General features: G+C 36.6%; 1 protein-coding gene across 1 annotated transcript in view; it reads right to left on the reverse strand.

Annotated features, from left to right (window-relative positions):
* Window positions 1–24,419, reverse strand: part of RXFP1 (relaxin family peptide receptor 1) — a 134,634-nt gene that overhangs the window by 20,059 nt on the left and 90,156 nt on the right. Inside the window, exons 11-15 of the mRNA XM_049852805.1 lie at window positions 16,576–16,647; window positions 14,047–14,118; window positions 5,910–5,981; window positions 5,090–5,161; window positions 26–97 (exon numbers count right to left, since the gene is read on the reverse strand). Of these exons, the coding sequence (XP_049708762.1) occupies window positions 26–97; window positions 5,090–5,161; window positions 5,910–5,981; window positions 14,047–14,118; window positions 16,576–16,647 (360 nt within the window). The remainder of the gene's footprint in view (window positions 1–25; window positions 98–5,089; window positions 5,162–5,909; window positions 5,982–14,046; window positions 14,119–16,575; window positions 16,648–24,419) is intronic.

The raw sequence follows: 24,419 nt of genomic DNA on the forward strand, positions 1-24,419 counted from the left end.
AAGAACTAGAAAAATATTTACTTACATGTGGGAGAGATTCCTAAGAGGTCTAAACATCCTTCGTTGGATATTTGAAATTTCAATTCCTTCCAAGCTGCTAAAAATATCAAATTAATAATAAAAAATTAGCATGTATGTTATATATGGTATAATAAAAATGCTACAATAAAAACAATAAAATGCTTTTAACCCTTATTTTGAATAAAATGTTCACACTTCCCCAATTCCTCCTCTTTTTGGTTCTGTTATTTATATGTCTCCCCTATTTGATTTTTTTTTTTTTTTTGAAGTCTTCACAGATCATGGCACAATGCTGTATACATAGTAACTGTTGTTAGTTGCAGTCCAGTTGGCTCCAACTCGTGGTGACTTTGAGTATAACAAAATTAAACATTGCCTGGTCTTGTGACATCAGCATGATCTTTGATGTGTTTGAGCCCATTGTTACAGCTATTGTGTCAATCTGTCTTATTGAAGGCTTCCCTCATTTTCACTGACCCTCTACTTTACCAACCGCACGTGTCTGTCAGTTTGTTATACTGTGGTGACTTGGGTGTTGCTGTGATGCTGGTAGCTATGCCACTGGTATTTCAAATATCAGTAGAATCACCCAGGGTGGACAAGTTCCAGCTGAGCTTCCAGACAAAGACAGACTAGGAGGAAGGACTTGGTGGTCTATTTCTGAAAGGATTAGCCAATGGAAACCTTATGGATAGCAGCAGAACATTGTCTCGTATAGTGCCAGAAGATGAACCCCTCAGGTTGGAAGATGCTCAAAATACACCTGGAGAAGAGCTGCCTACTCAAAATGGAGTCGACCTTAATGATGAGTCTGGAATCAAGCTTTGGGACCTACATTAGCTAAAGTGGCCGGACTCAAAATGAGAAGAAACAGCTGCAAACATCCATTAATAATTGGAACCTGGAATGTACTACATATGAATCTAGGAAAATAGGAAATTGTCAACAATAAAATGGACTGATAAAGATAAATATTCTAGGCATTAGTGAGCTGAAATGGACTGATACTGGCCATTTTGAATCGAAAAATCATATGAGCTACTATGCCGGAAATGACAAATTGAAGAGGAATGACATTGCATTCATCATCAAAAAGAACATTTCAAGATCAATTCTCAATTACAGTGCCATCAGTTATAGGATAATATCCATACGTCTACAAGGAAGATTTTTTTTTTTACAAGGAAGATTAGTTAACGTGACTGTTATTCAAATTTACACACCAACCACTAATGCCAATGATGAAGAAATTGAAGTTGTTACCAACTTCTGCATTCTGAAATTGATCAAACACGCAATCAGGATGCATTGATAATTGGTGATTGGAACGCAAAGGTTGGAAACAAAGTAGAATGATTGGTAATTGGAAAATATGGCCTTGGTGATAGAAACGATGCTGGAGATTGCATGATAGAATTTTGCAAGGCCAACTACTTCTTCATTGCCAATACATTTTTTTCACTAGCGTAAATGGTTACTATACACATGGACCTCACCAGATGGAATATGCAGGAATCAAATTGACTACATCCATGGAAAGAGACGATGGGAAAGCTCAATTTCATCAGTCAGAACAAGGCCAGGGGCTAACTGTGGAACACATCATCAGTTGCTTGTATGCAAGCTCAAGGTGAAGCTGAAGAAAATTAAAACAAGTCCACAAGAGCCAAAGTATGACCTTGAGTATATCCCACTTGAATTTAGAGACTATCTCAAGAGCAGATTTGACGCATTGAACACTAACGAAGACCAGACTAGTTGTGGAATGACATCAAGAAGAAAGCATGAAGAAAGCAAAAGGCCATTAAAAAGATGAGAAAGAAAGAAAAGACCAAAATGGATGTTAGAAGAGACTCTGAAACTTGTCCTTGAAAAGAGACTAACTAAAACAAAAGGAAGAAATGATGAAGCAAAAGAGCTGAACAGAAGATTTCAAAGGGCAGCTTGAGAAGACAAAGTATTATAATTAAATGTGCAAAGACCTGCAGTCGGAAAACCAACAGGGAAGAATATGCTCGACATTCTTGAGCTGAAAAAACTAAAAGAAAATTCAAGCCTCGAGTTGCAAGGATTCTATGGGGAGAATATTAAATGATGCAAGAAGATGGAAGGAATACACAAGGTCACTGTACCAAAAAGAATTGGTCGAAGTTCAACCATTTCAAAAGGTAGCATATAATCAAGAATCGATGGTACTAAAGGAAGAAATCCAAGCTGCACTGAAGGCATTGGCAAAAAACAAGGCTCCAGGGATTGATGAAATCCCAACTGAGATGTTTCAACAAACAGATGCAGAGCTGCAAGTGCTCACTCATCTTTACCGAGAAATTTGGAAGACAGCTACCTGGCCAACTGACTGGAAGAGATCCGTATTTATGCCCATTTCAAAGAATGTGGAAATTATTGAACAGTATAGACAAGTAAAATTTTGCTGAAGATCATTCAAAAGCTGTTGCAGCAGTAGATTGACAGGGAACTACCAGAAGTTCAAACTGGTTTCAGAAGAGGACTTGGAATGAGGGATATCATTGCTGATGTCAGATGGATCCTGGCTGAAAGCAGAGAATATCAGAAAACTGTTTAATGGTGTTTTATTGACTATGCAAAGGCATTTGACTTTGTGAATCATAACAAATTATGGATAACATTACGAAGAATGGGAATTCCGGAACACTTAATTGTGCTCGTGCAGAACATGCATATAGATCAAGAGGCAATCATTCGAACAGAACAAGGGAATACTCTGTGGTTTAAAATTAGGAAATGTGTGTGTCAGGGTTGTATCCTTTCACCATACTTATTTAATCTGTATGTTGAGCAAATATTTTGAGAAGCCGAACTATATAAAGAAAAAGGGGCATCAGGATTGGAGGAAGACTCATTAGCAGCCTGTGATATGCAGATGACAGAACCTTGCTTGCTGAAAGTGAAGAGGACTTGAACACTTATCGATGAAGCCTTCAGTATGGATTACACCTCAACATAAAGAAAAGAAAAATCCTCACAACTGGACCAATGAGCAACATCATGATAAACAGAAAAGATTGAAGTTGTCAAGGACTTCATATTACTTGGATCCAAAATCAGTGCCCATGGAAGCAGCCATCAAGAAATCAAATGACACATTGCATTGGGCAAATCTGCTGCAAAAGTGTTAAAAAACAAAGATGTCACTTCAAGGACTAAGATGTGCCTCACCCAAGCCATGGTATTTTCACTTGCCTCATTTGGGTGTGAAAGCTGGACAATGAATAAGGAAGACTGAAGAATTGATGCCTTTTGAATTACGGTGTTGGTGAAGAATATTGAATAGACCATGGACTGCCAGAAGAATGAACAAATACGTCTTGGAAGAAGTACAGCCAGAATGCTCCTTAGAAGCAAGGATGGCAAGACTTCATCTCATATACTTTGGACATATTGTCAGGAGGGACCAGCCCCCGGGCATAAGGCTTGGTAAAGTAGAGGGTCAGTGAAAATGAGGAAGGCCCTGAACAAGATAGATCGACACCGTGGCTGCTGCAATGGACTCAAGCATGACAACAATTGTGAGGATGGCATAGGACTGGGCAGTGTTTGCTCTTTTCTACACGGGGTCACTGTGAGTCAAAACTGACTTGATGGCACGTAACAACTATTACTTTAGCAAACATGATTCCCATTTCTGGTGATTGGTCTTTCCTGATGAACATTGATCCAAGCAGAATGAAATTGTTAACAATTTCAAATTTTTGTCCATTTATCATAAGATTGTTTATGAGTTCAGTTGTGAGGATTTTCATTTTCTTCATACTCAAGTGTGATTCGTTCTGAAAGTTGTGGTCTTTTTCCTCTGTCATTAAGTGCTTGAGGTTGTCTTTATTTTTAGCAAGCAAGGTTGTGTCATGTGCATATTAAACATTTTTAATGAGTCTCCCTCCAATCCTGAGGTGGCAACATAGTGACTATGTATTTGTGGAATAAATAAAGAAGCATTATGTTTTGCATGATATTACAATAGGTGGGAGATATTTTATATCCTTAAAATTTTTCTAGTAATTTTAAAATAATAATAAAATGTTTTTTAAGAAAATATTCTATTAACGGAAAACAAATTGAGTGAACTGACACTTATCTTTTTTAATGCAATTCTTGTACTTAATAGAATTTTTAAATGATTTGCATAATCTAGACGGTTCCACCTTATGTTAAGGGTGCCTATAACAATTCTTAGTTACCCTATGCTAACTGAGGAATGAACATGCAAGATGCCTGCAGAGGATCAAAGCAAAGAGACCAATGTAAGTTGCTTGTGACACATAGCAAACTATAAAATGAACCATCATTACTTAATTTTTGGTTTATAAGTACATAAACCTCCATGCGTCCCTCAGTTTGTCGTACTGTGGGGGTTGCGTGTTGCTGTGATGCTGGAAGCTATTCCACCAGTATTCAGATACCAGCAGGGTCACCCATGGAGGACGGGTTTCAGCTGAGCTTCCAGACTAAGACTAGGAAGAAGGACCCAGCAGTCTACTTTTGAAAAGCATTAGCTGGTGAAAACCTCATGAATAGCAGCAGAACACTGCTATTGTTCTGCGGTGCATAGGGTCGCTATGAGTCAGAACTGACTCGATAGCACCTAACAACAACAAGTACATAAAATAAAAATAATAGCTGTCTATTTATTCTTCTTATAGTCCAGCAAGCACTGTTTTGGGGAAGAAAGTTTATCATGGGAAGCTTCTGATTTGAAAGAGCTTATAAAAAATAAACTCTTAATATTTACAAAAAAAGAAAACTGTTGCCACTGAGTCGATTCTCATAGTAACCCTGTAGGACAGAGCAGAACCACCCCATGGGGTTTCCAAGGCTGTATTCTTTTTTTTTAAAATTGTGCTTTAAGTGGAAGTTTACAAATCAAGTCAGTTTCTCATACAGAAACTTATAGAGATGCCTTGTTATGTACTCCTAGCTGCTCTCCCCCAATGGTCAGCATCCGAGTGCTTAAGCATGGCACCACCAGGGCTCGTTATTAGTATTTTGAAAATTATTAACGATAAAACTACCTCCTCAGGTGTTTACTTACAGAGACTTGAGCTTGACAAGATAATCAAATTGGTCTCCTTGGATATTCTGGATTGGGTTATAGGAAAGATTCCTGTTTAAAAAAAAAAAAAAAAGTTAGCATTGCTAGAAATTGCCTGAGTGAAGAGAAAGGGTATCGTTGACTTTGGGTTATTTATTTAATTATCCAAAAAAATGTAATAATAGCCCTGGTCTCATGGTGTTGATTGGACATTTAAATGAGTTAATAGGGATAGAAGAGAATCATGCTGGCTCTCAGTAAGCACTCTGTGACTGTTTGTGGTGGAGAGCTCAGACAACATGAGCACAAAGGCCCTCAGGAGGGCCACCAGAGAGATGGGAGGGTACCCAGAGAGAAAGGGAGGGTGCCCAGAGAGAAGTCACACCTACCTCACAGTTTGCCTGGAATCAAGAGTGGTTTAAATATAATAAAAAGAATCTTAGTCAAAATTTGAATTAACAGAATCACACCTAATATTGTTTTTGTAATAAATCATATCAAAGAGTGACATATCCTACTAATGATTTGCAAGGGATGGAATAAAAAAAGGCTATAGCTAGGGAAAACGGTCATAGATCAGAGTGACAGCACAGCTGAATTTAAAGGGAGAAAGTTTCAAAATCTTTGATGAGATCATTGATTAAACGGGACTTCTTTATTTTAGGACATTTATTGTACATTAGAGCATTGGTCAGGTGAGATGGAAGGAGCTGCAGGTGGAGAGATGGTTACATAAAGAAGGAAAGAGGAAGACTGAAAATGAAAAATGAGTTATACACACACAAAAAAAATGAAGTGGAGAAATTGATATCAGTCTTACAATTGTGAGAGATCCTTCAGGTCCTTAAACACATGTGGTGGAAGATTTTCAATCTTATTATTTCCTAAATCCCTAGGGAAATAATGGCAAACATGGCATATTATTTTCTGAAGACTTTATTCATTTTTCTAAAATTCACTAGTAAGCCATTATATGACTTTCTAATAATGCTATTGGTGAGTTATACTCCTCCCTCCCTTCCTCCCTCCCCCCTCCCTCCCTCCCTCCCTCCGTCCCTTCCTTCCTTCCTTGCCTCTCTCCATTTGTCTTGAAGTAGGAGTATGTTTTGGGGTCTTAATTTTTTTCTTTTACTTGGGTTTATTATGATTATTAAGCAGTGGATTATTTCACATGTGCCTACACAGGATCTCACATACTCCTAGGAGCAGTATACTTTGCATATATGAGTAGAGGTGGGGCCGCCTAACATGGTGTGGCCTTGTAGCTTGGTTATAAGAAGATTTGAGAATAGCAGCCCTTGAAGCAATGTTAATCACTCTGTGAGAAAAGTCTCCGATGCTTCTAAACAATATGAAGTTTCAGTAGGTTTCAAGCTATACACCTACTCCTCACTTATCAATTGTCTTGTTATCTGACATTTCACATTTACGGTAATAGTAAAAAACCTACTATCTGACTAGTTCGTGCATTAACGATGCATGTCTGGCAGTAATAAACACAGAGGTGTGAGGCGAGAGTAACACTGGCTCTGATGAAAGGTTATGTGTCATCTTGGCTGGGCCATGATACTCAGTGGTTTGGCAGTTACATAATGATGTAATTTGGCAGTTATGTAATGATGTAATTTGGCAATTTATGCAGTGATGTAATTTGGCAGTTACGTAATGATGTGATTTGGCAGTTACGTAATGATGCAATTTGGCAGTTATGTAATGATGTAATTTGGCAGTTATGTAGTGATATTACTTGGCAGTTATGTAATGATATGATCATCCTATATTTCTGCATAATGCCGATTTTTGCATAATGACCTGGCCTTTGGAACCTAACCATGTCAATAAGTGAGGAGTGAGTGTACATCTCTGAGCACTCTGAGGTGATCAAGAAATACTAAGAGGAAGGTAACCACCCTCCCTACCTATCTGATTGTATTAGTTACCACAGGAGAGGCTGGAGGACAGACCTACTTGTTACATAAACTGGGATGCTTATAAACTGAAGTTATTCAATTTTGAAAGGCAAGATAATTTTAAATTGAGTTTTTAAGACTAAAAATAAGTGGCTAACATAATCTGATATTATAAATGACTTCCCTGTAAATTTTTTTTTTTTCATACTGGTAGCTGAACCTTCAGACAAATTTTATGTTATTTACATATTTGTAGGAGAATTGCCTAGGCAAATTGGTTATTTTCATTCAACCACCATATGAGTCTTTCTAACATTTCATTTTCTTCTTAAAATCCTTCAATAGTTCACTGTTGCCTAGAAGATAAAATCAAAACTGCTGCTTGTTGTCGTTAGGAGCCGTCAAGTTGGTTCTGACTCCTAGCGACCTTACAGAACAGAGTAGAACTGCCCCATAGGATTTCCAAGGAGTAGCTGGTGGATTTGAACTGCTGACCTTTTGGTTAGCAGCTGAGCTCTTCACTACACCACCAGGGCTCCAAACTGCTTAGTGTGGCATAAAAAGCCTTTAAGTATCTGAATATCTTGCCATTGTCTATCTTTCCAGCCCCATTTCCTTCCACTTTCTACTCAGTCAAAATGAACTTTACCTGAATGCACCTCAGTATTATAACCTCCAGAGTCCTTGGAAACTCTGTGGGGCAGTTCTACTCTGTCCTGTAGGGTCGCTATGGGTCGGAATTGACTCGACGGCACTGGGGTTGGGTTATGCTTTTACATGGGTGCTTCCCTCTGTCTGTAATAAACTTTGTTCCTTGCCCTTCTGGCAAACTCTATTCATCCTTCAAAACTCTGCTCAAATGTCGCTCCTTTCTGAGACCTCTTATGCTCAGAGCGGTTACATGTTCTTTCCTGTGTTCTCGTATATACTCCTTTTGTACACTTCTACTGTAGCATGTATAACCTATATTGCACATAACATTATCTTTAAACTGCTTCCGTACTTATGTAACTAGCTTAGTTTTGGACTAGCTGTTATTTCCATTCCCTGTCAGAAGACTATTGATAGACCGAATCAATCTGCTCTATATTTAGGTAAAAGTAGGGCACAATTCTAATTCTTTGTATGGGAAACCAAATAAAATATTGATCATGTTAGAAAGGCGATATGCAAAATAGATTTAGAGTTGCCCATCAGAACATCCAAATATCAAAATAAAACTTCAGATATCACACTCAGTAGTTTCTGGTGGGAATGCATGGTTTTGGCTATCAGAGCCACTTGTGGGGTACAGTTCTTACAGCACGAATCATGTAATAGGATAGATCCTAGGTGACATTGGAAAAGATCATTATCTCAGCTTTAGCTTAAGAAGGTCGGTCTAAACTTAGACTTGAGGCCTACTTCTTAATTAACCTGTTGTTGTTAGGTATTGTCCAGTCATTTTTGACTCGCAGTGACCCCATGTGACAGTAGATCTGCTCCAAAGGGTTTTCTTGGCTGTAATCTTTATGGAAGTGGATTGCTGGGTTTTGTTTTGTGAAGCCATTGGGTAGGTTTGAACTGCTACCTTTGTGGTTAGCAGCCAAGAGGTTAACCGTTTGCATCACCAGGCTTCCTCATTATCAACTAACCAAAACCAAACCGATTGCCATGGAGTCGATTCCAACTCACAGTGACCCTATAGGACAGAGTAGAACTGCCTCCTAGGGTTTCCAAGGAGTGGCTGGTGGATTCGTATTACCACCAGACAAATGGTTAACCACTGAGCCGCCAGGGTTCCTCATTATCAACTAGTTTATTTTAAAAGCACAAATTAAAACAAGCATATGATGAAGATTTTCTGCCACCAGGACTACTTAAATTTCTCTGTGACATATGAAATCCTCTGTGACAAGTGGATCCTGATTATTGACAGTTTTTTTGCTCTTATTAATTCTTCTGCTAAGATCAAACCCTCTCTCAATGGACAGTCATCTTCTTTTTCTAGGTCTAGATCTATCCATTAAAAACTATCTCCTCTTAGAAAACATGCCATTTTTGTCCTTGTAAGTCTGTTCTTTCAGGCTAGGGTTTAATATGGTATTAAGCAGGCTTTAGGCAGCACTAACTGCTGACGCTGGTAACCCATTCTGCAATTTTTGTTAATCTTTCCTTGGATTAGCGCTGGCTATTGACTAAGCTATTTGTGTTGCATGTTCACTGCTGGTTACTGATATGTAAAAACTGCAACTTTCACCAAGAACGTCAGGATGTGGAGGAATTGTTGTCTGATGTTCAGGTAGTGATTTCAAGTTGGATAAAACTAGGGAAAGTATGAATCTCTTGACAAACTTATTTTTTTAATATGTTATGAATATAATTTTTACTTTCTTTAATAAAAATTTTATTTTTTCCTATTTTTTATAAGTGTGATTAAATTATGTAGCTTTTTCAAGGGAATGAAATTTATTTATTTAAAAAATTAAAACATCCACATTGTAGACCAAGACCAATCAAAAAATAGACAAGCAAAATGAACATAAACCCTCATAATATCCTTCCAGATAGATGTTTATGTTCAGTTGTGTGTGCTATGTATAATTTTTAAAAGGATCATGTCAACTATTTTGTTAGGTAGCTTGCATTTTTACTTAATACATCAAGACTATTTAATGGAAGTATCTTATTTCATTGTTTGGATGTTCAGTAATACTAACCAATTCCTTTTTGTTGACATTTGGGTTGTTTTTCAAAAAAAGGCTTTGAATATCATCTCTGTGCACTTGTCTGATTCTTTTTTTTAATAATATTGAGTTTTTGGTGAAAGTGTATTTTAATGGCTGGGTAATACCTTTGGGTCACCTGTCCCTACTATTGAGAATAAAATAATTTAATATATACTGATAACATGATTCAGTTGTCATATACCAGAAGTTGTTGCCACAAAGGAGTGCCTGGGTAGTGCAAATAATTTACCTACTTGGCTGCTAATCGAGTCTACCTGGAGGCACCTTGGAAGAAAGTCCTGCTGATCTACTTCCAAAAATCAGCCATGGAAACCCGTATGGAGCAGAGTTCTACTTGGACACACGTGGGGTTGCCATGAGTTGGAGCCGATTCATTGACAACTGGGTTTTTTTGGTTGCCACAGATGCTTGATTCTAATCTCTATTGATATTTTCCTGTGGATGTTGTAGATTATTGTTCCTGCCTCCCCCAAAATGTTCTAGGCTAAAATCCTTATGGAAAAAATATTGAGGTTTCAACGGCTTGCTCATTGATGTGTTGGAACAGAACTTTTCCTGAGAAATTTTCTTGCTCGTGGCACATGTATTCCCTCCACCTGCCTCAGTGTCCAGGTGAGGTGTCATAACACTATAGGTATGTCCTTTAATTTTTATAAAATGGTTTTTAATAAATCCAGATTCTGTCTAGAGAACACAAAATCAAACTAATTGTTAGTCAAACTTTAGCAAAAAACTCAATTGAGAAGAATAATGCTAAAAATTAGAAATTGCCAAAAGACACACTCCCTATTGTTCTGTCTATATTTTATTCTAACAAGTGTTGTTGTAAGGTGCCCTGGAGTCAGTTCTGACTCATAGTGACCCCATGAACAACAGAACGAAACACTGCCTGGTCTTGTGCCATCCTCACAATCGTTGTTATGCTTGAGTCCATTGTTTCAGCCACTGTGTCAGTCCATCTCATTGAGTGTCTTCCATCTTTTTCACTGCCCCTCTACTTTACCAAGCATCATGCCCTTCTCTAGAGACTGATCCCTCCTGATAACATATCCAAAGTACAGGAGACAAAGTCTCACAATCCTTCCTTCTAAGGAGCACTCTGGCTGTTCTTCCTCCAAGACAGATTTCTTCATTCTTCTGGCAGTCAGTGGTATATTCAATATTCTTCGCCAACACCGTAATTCAAATGCATCAATTCTTCTTCGGTCTTCCTTATTCATTGCCCAGTTTTCACATGCATATGAGGAAATTGAAAACACCATGGCTTGGGTCAGGTGCACCTTAGTCCTCAAGGTGATGTCTTTGCTTTTTAACACTTTGAAGAGGTCTTTTGCAGCACATTCGTCCAATGCAATTCATCATTTGATCTCTTGACTGCTGCCTCCATGGATGCTGATTGTGGATCCAAGTAACAAGAAAGCATTGGCAACTTGAATCTTCTCTCTCTTTATCGTGATGTTGCTTATTGGTCCAGTCGTGAGGATTTTTGTCTTCTTTGTGTTGAGGCATAATCCATACTAAAGGCTGTGGTCTTTGATCTTCATCAGTAAGTGCTTCAAATCCCCTTCACTTTCAGCAAGCAAGGTTATGTCATCTGTATATTGCAGGTGCTTAATGAGTCTTCCTCCAATCCTGATGCCTTGTTCTTCCTCATATGTTTCAGCTTCTTGGAATATTTGCTCAGCGTACAGACTGAATAGGTAAGGTGAAAGTATACAACCCTGATGCACACCTTTTCTGACTTTAAACCATGCAGTATCCCCTTGTTCTGCTAGAAAGACTGCCTCTTGGTCTATTTACAGGTTCCTCATGAGCACAACTGTGTTCTGGAATTCCCACTCTTCATGATGTTATCCATAATTTGTTATGATCCATAGAGTGGAATGCCTTTGCATAGTCAATAAATCACAGGTAAACAGCTTTCTGGTATTCTCTGCTTTCAGCCAGGATCCATCTGACATCAGCAGTGATATCTCTCATTCCACATCCTCTTCTGAATCCACGTTGAATTTCTGGCAGTTGCCTGTCAATGTATTGCTGAAACTGAGTTTGAATGATCTTCAGCAAAATTTTTCTTTTATGTTATATTAATGATATTGTTTGATAATTTCTGCGTTCTGTTGGATCACCTTTCTTTGGAATGGGCATAAATATGGATCTCTTCCAGTTGGTTGGCCAGGTAGCTGTCTTCCGAATTCCTTGGCAAAGACAACTGAGCACTTCCAGTGCTGCCTTTGTTTGTTGAAACATCTCAGTTGATATTCTGTCAGTTCCTGGAGCCTTGTTTTTCCCCAATGTCTTCAGTGGAGCTCGGACTTCTTCCCTTAGCACCATAAGTTCTTGATCATATGCTGCCTCCTGAAATGGCTGAATGTCAAGTGATTCTTTTTGATATAACGATTCTATGTATTCCTTCCAACTTCTTTTGATGCTTACTGCATCATTCAATATTCTGCCCATAGAATCTTTAACTATTCCAAGTAGAGGCTTGAATTTTTTCATTAGTTCTTTCAGCTTGAGAAATGCCTAGACTGTTTTTCCCTTTTGGTTTTCTAACTTCAGGTCTTTGCACATGTCATTACAATACTTTACCTTGTCTTCTCGAGCTGCCCTTTGAAATCTTCAGTTCTTTTATTTCATTATTTCTCCCGTTTGCTTGTTCAAGAGCAAGGTTCAGAGTCTTTTCTGACATCCATTTTGGTCTTTTCTTTCTTTGTGTATGATGTCCTTGATGTCATTCCACAACTCGCCTGGTCTTCAGTCATTGTGTTTAATGTGTTAGATCTATTCTTGAGATGTCTCTAAATTCGGGGTTTGGGTCTCGTGGACTTGTTCTAATTTTCTTCAGCTTCAAGTTGAACTCACATATGAACGATTAAAGGTTTGTTATGCAGGCTGCCCCTGGCCTCGTTCTGACTTATGACATTGACCTTTTCCGTTGTCTCTTTCCACAGATGTAGTTGATTTGGTTTCTGTGTATTCCATCTGAGAAGTCCACATGTAGAGTTGCCATTTATGTTGTTGAAAAAACGTATTTGCAATGAAGAAGTCATTGGTGTTGCAAAATTCTATCATGCGATCTCTGGCATCATTTCTATCACCAAGGCCATATTCTCCAACTAACGACTCTGTTGCTTCCAACTTTCTCATTCTGATCACCAGTAACTATCAATGCATCCTGATTGCGTGTTTGATCAATTTCAGACTGCAAAAGTTGGTAAAAATTTTATTTCTTCATCTTTGGCCTTAGTGGCTGGTTCATAAATTTGAATAATAGTTGTATTAACTGGTCTTCCTTGTAGGTATATGAATATTATCCTATCACTAACAGCACTGAACTTCAGAATAGATCTTGAAATGTTCTTTTTGATGATGAATACAATGCCATTCCTCTTCAGTTTGTCATCCCTGGCACAGTAGACTGTATGATTTTCTGATTCAAAATGGCCAATAGTAGTCCATTTCAGTTCGCTAATGCCAAGATATCGATATTTATGGGTTCCATTTCATTTTTGATGGTTTCCAATTTTCCTGGATTCATACTTCGTACATCCCACATTCTAATTACGAATGGATGTTTGCAGCTGTTTCTTCTCTTTTCAGTCATGCTTACATTAGCAAATGAAGGTCCTAATAATTATGTACTATATATACTTTTTTTTTTTTTTACTTGGGCCTTTTTATATACTTGGACCACATGGTTTTGTTTCATCCTAGAATTGTTTTAATGCCCTTTGACATTACATCACTGATCTTAAAAATGGACATTATAAAAATAGGTGTTTGAATGATCGCTTCCATTATTACAGGGAGGGATATTATCCATGGCAGTTTCTGATTTCCTTAAGAATCCAGGAGAAAGGTTATCCTTTGGTTTCAGAATCAGCAGGGGGGTGCCCTTTTGTCTTGTCTCTGAATCCTAAGCCTCTGGGGAGCTTAAAGACAAATTTGTTGTCCCTCTCTAGCAGTGGGACAGAGTGGAGTAGGATGTGTTTTATACATAAATTTTACTCTGGCTCTATTCTTTCCCCGTATCTGTGCTTCCTTTACCCTACTTCCCTCAAATATTTATTTTATATTTTTCTTTTATGTATATTAGTGTAAGATATCTGAATTCCTTTGTAGTCTACCACCACCAGTTGTCGTTGAGTCGGTTCTGACTCATGGTGACCCCATCAGCCAAGGATGACATAAATAATACTTGGGAAAAAGGAGATTATTAATATTTCTTAAATGTATGGAAGCGTATATGCATAACAAATATGAAATAAAGCAGTAGAGCAAGAAACCGTAATGATATATGTTTAATCAAACTTACAATTCATCTAGTTTCTGGAGAGATGCAAAAGTATTTTCATTTAAGTGATTAATTTTATTTTTCCTCATTATCCTGAAAGTGTAAAAAAAGCACATTGTAACTTCTTGAGTTAACAGATAATGAGTTGTTAGGGAAATGATTAATAGTCTGCAAAAACAAAGATAATTATTTATAGTACATTTTTCACATCAAGATACTTTGAACCAGTATGGAAAATGATCCAATTTAATTTTCATCTTAAATTTCCCAAATCTTTTAATGGTGATAACAATAAAATACAATTCAAATTGTTAAGTGCATAAGGAAAAGCTTGGGAAAGGAAATAATGAAAACCACAATTCTTGTGAATATAGACTGAATATCATGCGACTGATTGGGAGCTGTTTTCGAGTCACCTTTTCTGTCAGCATAGCACATGCCCATCTAGCAAACTGCCTACCGCACACGCTGTAGCGTGCATACACATTTGTTAGTTGATGTGATTCAGGGTGGAGCTGCCTGGTGAAGTCTAATCTAAGCTGGACTGATTCAGAAAATCTCTAGTTTGGGGTGTTGAATCATACTGTAACCCTCGACAGTTTATTTCTGCACTAGTATAAAGGATGGAAACCCTGGTGGCTTAGTGGTTAAGTGCCACAGCTGCTAACCAAAAGGTCGGCAGTTTGAATCCACCAGGTGCTCCTTGGAAACTCTATGGAGCAGTTCCACTCTGTCCTATAGGATCGCTATGAGTCAGAATCGACTCAATGGCAGTGGGTTTGGTTTGGGTTTTTAGTATAAAGGACAAATTCATAGAAAAGTTTTAACGGGTTTCTAATTCTGTAAATATTTTCAACACTCTGGAAGTTGGCCTTGTCCCATCCTTAGGTACTTAATTCCACTCAGCACTCCAAACCATTACCACCTCCTCTCTGGCCCTGCACCGGAAAAGCGCATGCATCTGCCGAGAGGAAGCCAAGTGATTTCTTTTTTCTTCTTTTTTTTTTTTTTAAGGTGAAAAATGTACTTAACATTATTTTTATTACACAATAATACATGCTTATTGTAAAAAAAAAAAACAAACAAAACTCAAGAACAACAATTCACATCACACAGAAGTATATAAAGAGAAGACACCAATTTTTACTCCAAAATTTTCAGTCTGACTTCCAAGAGCAAGCTACTATTAATCATTTTCTATGTATTGCTGCTGAAATTTTATGCCTATTTAAAGATATTTAAACATGTACATATAGAACACAAATGATTTCTTCATACAGAGATTTCCTTAAAAATGAATATGAGTAGAACCCAAAATAAATCCTGATTTTTTCAGGTATATATTTAATCTGTGCCCTTAAGGCACAACTGGGTTTCCTTCCGGGAATTAGCATGAGGTTTTTTTTTTTTTTACTGTGGTAAATATATAAATTTATATATAAAACATTTGCCATTTCAACCATCTTAACATGTACAGTTCAGTGACATTAATTACATTCCTCATGTTATTCACTCATAACACGAGCTATTTGGCATGACTGGCATAAGGCACCCTGCATCTGAAGATTACTGAACTCTGTCAGCAGAAGAGCTCAAACTTTTCAGTAGCTTTGAACCCACCGGAATGGGGGGCATGTTGGAGAAACTAGATTGCTGTAACAGTGATAGCTACTGCATTGCGTATACACAGGGTCCTACGTACCCTAGAATGGCGGTTTCCCAGCATTTTCAAAGGCAACCCCCAATAAAGAATTCATTTTACATCAGGACATAACATACACACACTCACACTACCCAAGGGTCATGAAACAACATCTTTATCATTTGCAATGCACTCTGATACTTTGTACTCAACTCAATTCTATTCTATTTCATCTAAAAAAGAGCTGGTCAGGACATACTAAATTGATCTTGCTATATTGCTTTCATCTCTCGTGAGTTGCAACCCACAGTTTAAAAAATATTGTTCTGGGAAAATAAGCAGGAATGAGGCAGTTGTATTTTTATATCGAAGGAATATCTAGCTTTCTTTGTTTTCATGGAATGTGCGTTTAAAAGGTGCCAGCGAGGCAAAGGGGAATTACTCTAAGGTTTATCCTGGTGTTCACAGTCATGTCTCTGGAGGTCTGAGAATTCTGCAGCATTTTTCCTCCATTTTGATTATATTTCATTTTTTCATTATTATAAAGAAAAACTTGATCTTTGCAGTAATAATTGCAAAAGACAAATATTCTTAAAGCCTAACACTTTAATTTAGTGCTTCTCAAACTGAAATCCAAGAACAGGTGCTTGATATTCGATGAAAAAAATTTTTTTTTCATTAAAATGGGTCTCAGACAATAGAGTGCCATTGTGGTAATTCATATATTGTTGTGAATCTGTGGTACCGCTTGGTTTGAACTTCAAAGGTTTTGACTGTATACTTCACTTTCTAAAAACTTCAAGTTGAGAATTTCTATGGGTGTTCATGCTGGCTTCTGTCCACATAAATGACTCACTTTGCTTGTAAAGGGATATAACATTACTTGGAAAGGATAGGACATTACTTACAAAACAGTTAAACTACTGCAGGAAATGAAAGTCACATTTCTTAAATTATGGATATAGTTGCCTTCAAAGTCCCTGGAAAATAAAAACAAACATTACAAAGCTGATTTTAATCATAAGCAGAAATAAATTGGTTAAGAATGATTTGCCTTTCTGATAAAATATCTTTTTTAACGTACTGTTTATTTCATATAGATTTTCACCTGTAGCCTTTTATGTGTTAGCTGAAATAGTATACATATTGAATGTTTCTTTTTCTGTGTTATTAGTAAAAATATTTTGGGATCCTTCTGTATAACGTGTTCATACAGGCACATATGCTATCCTGAGAAATGTGAACAGAGTAAGAAGCCAAACTGAAAATATTTATGATGGTAGATGCCCATTTTATTAACAGGTATTTATGAGCTGCATTGATATGAACCTTGTTAAACTTTTGGTCAGAGTTACTGTTATGACAAAATGTGTATCAACCTGGCTAGGCCATGATTCCCAGTACTGTGTGATTGTCTACCATTTTGTCATCTGATGTGATTTTCCTATGTGTTATAAATCCTACCTCTATGATGTTAATAAGGCAGGATTAGAGGCAGTTACGTTTATTAGGCAGGACTCAATCTATAAGATTAGGTTGTATTTTGAGTCAATCTTTTTTCAGATATAAAAAAGAGAAGCGAGCAGAGAGACGTGAGGATCTCACACCACCAAGAAAGCAGCGCCAGGAGCCGAGCACGTTCTTTGGACCTGGGGCTCCTGCATGAAGAAGCTCCTAAACCAGGGGAAGATTGATGATGAGGGCCTTCCCCCAGAGCAAACAGAGAGAGAAAGCCTTCCCCTAGAGTTGGTACCTTGAATTTGAACTTCTAGCCTCCTAAACTCTGAGAGAATAAACTTCTCTTTGTTAAAGCCATCCAGTTGTATTTCTGTTATAGCAGCACTAGATAACTAAGACAGTTACCTTTCCCTAAGTAGTATGACCCTATGTTACTACAGCTTACATGTGATTCTATTATTGCTGCATATATTGCTACTGCCATAAACAATGTTTAACCCCCATCTCCCCACGCTTCCCAGAGAAAAGTTTCAATAAATTTTTGTCACCAGAAAAACCCTTATTTGCTTTATTATAAGATCTAAAGTCAAGGGAGACTGACAGGCTGTCTTTGGATTCTTCACCCTCAGTTCAAAGAGCTGCATATATAGATCCAACTAGAGCTCCTCTGCTGTGTGACACTGAATCACCATGGAGTCTGGTCTGAGAACCAGAATTTGCCATCAAATTTATGTTTTACTGTCTCTTTTTCATAGTTATCATGAAGTTAAATTTTTTTTTTACAGGGTTTTTTTTTTTGGTGCAAATATGCACAGCCATACACTATTTCAACAATTTCTACACGTACAATTCAGTGACTGATTACATTCTTCAAGTTGTGCAAACATTCTCACCATCCTTCTCCAAATTATTCTACCACCATTGACTTAAACTTACTGCATCCTAATCTTCTCATCTAACCTTTCGAGTTGCTGTTGTCAATGTGCTCTCACATAGATGATTCTTTAAAAGAACACAATGCTCAAGGCAGACACATTTTACTTATTAAAATAAACTATTTTTTGGTTCAAAGAAGACATGAAGTTAATCTTTTATTGCCCTCTTCCCTTATCTGATCAGTAGGTAGCTAGTGGAAGTTTGTGGAGCAGCAACAGTGAGTTAGCTGAGGTTTTAGGGATACCTTCAGAAGTAAATAGCCCTTAAATCTACCAGGTCTATCCTAACACTTAGTTTACTCATTACCACAAAACATAGTTATTCAGGAATAATTGTGACTGAAATATATGAACTGAAGTGTATGCATTTACTAAAAGCTGTAAGGTAAACATGGCAAGTGTTAATAGAAGTACCTATACTCTGCTGGTAATCTACCTGTGGGATACCAAACTAAACCTGTTGCCGTGGAGTATATTACGACTCATAGTGACCCTACAGGACAGAGTAGAACTGCCCCATAGAGTTTCCAAGGAAGGCCTGGTGGATTCGAACTGCTGACCTTTTGGTTAGCAGCCGAGCTCTCAACCACTGCACCCCCAGGGCTCCACCTATGAGATAGTTGGCTTTACTTATTTATAAATACATAAATATATACACTGCATTAAAAATGTGTGTTGACAAATCAAAGAGTATCTAGAGGCATAGTGGTTAAGAGCTCAGTTGCTAATCAAAAGGCTGGCAGCTCAAATCTACCAGTTCCCCCTTGGAAATTCTGTATGGCAGTTCCACTCTGCTCTACAGGGCTGCTATGAGTCGGAATCGACTCAATGGCAATGAATTTGGTTTTTTGGTTTTGGTTACGTCTACACTACATTAAAAATAGATGTTTACAACTCAAGGCATGTCTGGAAGACCTAGAAGGTAGGATTAAGGGACCTGGAAATCAAGTCAATTGAAGACGATGATGTATTTATAACAGAAAAGAGCTAAATGGAGACATATATTTGAAGTCAGGCTGGAGAAGATATAGGATTTTTCAATGCTGCATTAGATTGTAAAATTAGATTTGCTGGTTGGAGGACACAAAACATTTCAAATTTAACCTCAAAATTTCTAATGACCTGTGATGTCCAGAGAATAAGCTTCTTGATACTAGAGATATTTAGCAGAGGCAATATATCATATCTCAAGAATTTTGTAGACAGGGTTTTTGTACTGTTTTATATTATATTTATTATATTATATTATATTATATTATATTTATTATATTATATTATATTATATTATATTATATTATATTATATTATATTATATTATATTATATTATATTATATTATATTATATTATATTATATTATATTTTATATTATATTATATTATATTATATTATATATATTATATTATATATATTATATTATATATATTATATTATATTATATATATTATATTATATATATTATATTATATATATTATATTATATATATTATATTATATATATTATATTATATATATTATATTATATATATTATATTATATATATTATATTATATATATTATATTATATATATTATATTATATATATTATATTAATTATATTATATTAATTATATTATATATATTATATATATAATATTATATATATAATATTATATTATATATATAATATTATATTATATATATAATATTATATTATTTATATAATATTATATTATTTATATAATATTATATTATATTATATAATATTATATTATATTATATTTATTATATTATATTTATTATATTATATTTATTATATTATATTTATTATATTATATTTATTATATTTATTATATTTATTATATTTATTATATTTATTATATTTATTATATTTATTATATTTATTATATTTATTATATTTATTATATTTATTATATTTATTATATTATATTTATTATATTATATTTATTATATTATATTTATTATATTATATTTATTATATTATATTAATCTTAAATCTGGATCATCCTCCTAAAGGAAATTTTCTGTTATTCTCTTTTAAAAAAAGCTTAAGCTTTTTTTTGTTGTTGTTATTAGGTTTGGCCAGGGCTCTTGGTTTCTGTTAGAATGTATGATGTCAATGGCAGAGACTGGCCATTTTATTACTAACTGTTACCACGAATCTACAGCCAGGTGGTGATGTTCTTCTCTTCAGCCTCACAAATTACCCTTTAGGTGAGTTGAAGTTCTTGTTTAGCTTCTCATGTAACTGTTTTTTTTTTCCCTGTTAAATTAGCAAAAATATTTAAGGTAGTACTAATTTACTGATACATCTAGACACAAATTAGGGGATTCTGAATAATTCAAAACAGTTTACTTTAACTTCAAGCTTAATTTGACCATGGGTTGCAAATTTGCTTTGACTTTTTCCCTAGAATTAGAGGTTTTTGGTCCTTGATATATAAGGGTCTGGTTTGCACACACGTATTAGCTGAGGCATACAAACCTGCTTCTTCCTCCTTAGCTTCAAGCCCTAATGAAGTTGACAGGGGGTGTTTTTCTTCCTGTGTGTCTAGGCCGCCTCTCCTATTTAATGAGCCTCTCAACCATTTATTTTTCCCTTTATACATGTCAGAACTAGCTGAAATGAACCTGTGGTTCTTTGATACGAAGTAAAACAAAACAGAAAACCCCAAAACACCGATAATCTTGCCTGTTCCTTTCAACTTCCTCTCTTATGCTGCAGTGGTATTTTAAATATGCAAATTTCTCTAACCTCCACTTCCTTCCCATCTTTTAAACATTTCTGACTCCAATTTAACAGAAAAAATTGAAACAATGGGAAAGGGGGACACTCTTGACTCTCTGCCTCTACATTCATAAACTTACCTTGTCTCCCTCTAGTCTCAGAGGAAGGGATGGCCCTTTTCTGGCTTTAGGCTAATACCTCCATCTCTTCTTTGAATTTGGTTTGAGTATGTGTGTGTCTTAAAATATACATTCAATTTTGGTGAATGTTCTTTGGGCATTCTTTGCTTTTAAGTTTTTATCTGTTTGGATTAGATACAAGGATATATGTGTATCTATCTGTCTGTCTGTCTGTCTATCTATCATCTGTCTCTATATATACACCAAACCCATTGCTGTAGAGTAGCTTCTGACTCATAGCAATTCTATAGGATAGAGTAGAACTGCCCCATAGGGTTTCCAAGGAGTGGCTGGTGGATTCCAACTGCTGACCTTTTGGTTAGCAGCTGTAGCTCTTAACCACTGCACCACCAGGGCTCCACAGGTACATATATAGGTACACACGATAATAGCATAAATACATAAGGATTTTGTTCTCCAGAAAAAAAATAAAGTGTAGAGTTAGGCAGTACAGGGCTGGCATGGTAGCTTCACAAAGTTGTTAGAAACCCCAGATCTTTCGTATTCACTGTTCACAAGTCCTTGTTTTCATTGCCCAAGATGATACTAAAGCTAAGTCATCATATCCATTTTTTCTGGATGAGGAAGGAAAGGAAAGGAAAGGGTCTACCTCTTACTCTTCAAGGAGACTTCCCAGAGCTCTCTACTTCTACTTATATCTCATTGGTTCCATGGTCATATCTAGAGGCAAAAAAGGCTGGAAAAATATAGACTTTCAGCTAGGCATATTGCTGTCCTAAGTAAATCACTTCTGGGGTAGAGAAGGGACACTCTAGTTTGATAAACATCAATTAGAGCTAACTTATTAATTATATTGTTTAGTTCTCCACCCCCACATGTCTGTCAGTTTGCCCTACTGTGGGGCCTTGCATGTTGCTGTGATGCTGGAAGCTACGTCACCAGTATTCAAATAACACCAAAGTCACTCATGGAAGACAGGTCTCAGCTGAGCTTCCAGACTAAGACAGACTAGGAAGAAGGACCCAGCAGTCTACTTCTGAAAAGAATTAGCAAGTAAAAACCTTATGAATAGCAGTGGAAGATTGTCTCCAGAAGATAAGCCCCTCAGGTTGGAAGGCACTCAAAATACGAATGGGGAAGAGCTGCCTCCTGAAAGTAGAAATCAACCTTAATGACATGGATGGAGTCAAGCTTTCAAGACCTTCATTTGCTGATGTAGAATGACTCAAAATCCGTTAACAATTGGAATGTGGAAGGTACAAAGTATGAATCTAGGAAAATCGGATCATCAAAAAGGAAATGGAGTGCATAAACATAGATATCCTAGGCATTACTGAGCTGAAATGGGCTGCAATTGGCCATTTTGAATTGGATGATCATACGGTCTACTATACTGGGAACGATAGCTTGAAGAGGAGTGGTGTTGCATTCACTGTTAAAAAGAGCATGTCAAGATCAATCCTGAAGCACAGTGCTGTCAGTGATAGGATAATATCCATACACCTAATGGAAACTCTGATGGTGTAGTGGTTAAGAGCTACTGCTGCTAGCCAAAAGGTCTGCATTTAGAATCCATTAAGTGCTCTTTGGAAACCCTATGGGGTAGTCCTACTCCGTCCTTTGAGTTGCTATGAGTTGGAATCGACTCGATGGCAATGGGTTTTACAAGGAAGACCAGTTAATACAACTATTATTTAAATTTAGACACCAACCACTAAGGCCAAAAATGAATAAATGGAAGATTTTTACCAACTTCTGCAGTCTGAAATTGACTGAACATGCAATCAGTATACATTGATAATTACTGGTGATTGGACTAAGAAAGTTGGAGACAAAGAAGGTTCAGTAGGTGGAAGATATGCCCTTGGAGACAGTAACGATGCTGGAGATCACCTGATAGAATTTTGCAAGATCAATGACTTCTTCATTGCAAATACCTTTTTTCACCAACATAAATAGCAACTGTATGTGTGGACCTGGTCAGGTGAAATACACAGGAATAAAATTGACTACACCTGTAGAAAGAGGTGATGGAAATGCTCAATATCGTCAGTCAGAACAAGGCTAGAGGCCTACTGCAGAATAGACCATCAATTACTCATAAGCAATTTCAAGTTGAAACTGAAAAAAATTAGAACAAGTCCATGAGAGCCAAAGTACGACCTTGAGTATATTCCACCTGAATTTAGAGACCATCTCAAGAATAGATGCATTGAACACTAATGATCCAAGACCAGATGAGTTGTGGAATGATATCATACACAATCAAGGATATCATACACAAAGAAAGCAAGAGGTTTTTAAAAAAAACAAGACAAGAAAGAAAAGACCAAAATGGATGTCAGAAGAGACTCTGAAAGCTGCTGTTGAATGTCAAGTAACTAAAGTGAAAGGAAGAAATGATGAAATAAAAGAACTGAACAGAAGATTTCAAAGGGCAGCTCGAGATGATAAAGTATTATAATGACATGTGCAAAGACCTGGAATTAGACAACCAAAAGGGAAGAATATGTTAGGTATTTCTCAAGCTGAAAGAACTAAAGAAAAAATTCAAGCCTTGAGTTGCAATATTGAAGGATTCTATGGGGAAAATATTAAACCACACAGGAAGCATCAAACGAAGATGGAAGGAATACACAGGGTCACTATACCAAAAAGAATTAGTCAATGTTCAACCATTTCAGGAAGTAGCATCTGATCAGGAACCGATGGTACTGAAGGAAGAAACCCAAGCTGCACTGAAGGCATTAGGGAAAAACAAGACTGTAGGGATTGACAGAATATCAATTGAGATGTTTCAACAAACAAATGTAGCACTCGATGTGCTCACTCATCTATGCCAAGAGATTTGGGAAGACAGCTACATGGCCAACCAACTGGAAGAGATCCATGTTTGTTGTGTCCATTCCAAAGAAAGGTGATCCAACCAAATGCGGAAATTATCAAACAATAACATGAAAGTAAAATTTTGCTGAAGATCATTCCAAAACAGTTGCAGCAATATATTGACAAGGAACTTCCAAAAATTCAAGCCAGATTCAGAAGAGGACGTGAAATGAGGGATATCATAGCTGATGTCAGATGCATCCTGGCTAAAAGCAGAGAATACCAGAAAGATGTTTACCTTTGTTTTATTGACTATGCAAAGGCATTCGACTGTGTGGTTCATAACAAATGGCTAACATTTCAAAGAATGTAAACCCTGGCACACTTACTTGTGCTCATGAGGAACCTGTACATAGATTAAGAGGCAGTTGTTCAAACAGAACAAGGGAATACTGCATGGTTTAAAGCCGGGAAAGGTGTCTGTCAAGGTTGTATCCTTTCACCATACTTATTCAATCTGTATGCTGAGCCAATAATCTGAGAAGCTGGACTATCAGAAGAAGAATGGGGCATCAGGGTTGGAGCAAGGCACATTAACAACTTGCATTATGCAGAGGACACAACCTTGCTTGCTGAAAGTGAAGAGGACTTGAAGCACTTACTGATG

Source organism: Elephas maximus, chromosome 13 (assembly GCF_024166365.1).
Source record: "Elephas maximus indicus isolate mEleMax1 chromosome 13, mEleMax1 primary haplotype, whole genome shotgun sequence".
In the NCBI taxonomy this organism is placed as follows: Eukaryota; Metazoa; Chordata; class Mammalia; order Proboscidea; family Elephantidae; genus Elephas; species Elephas maximus.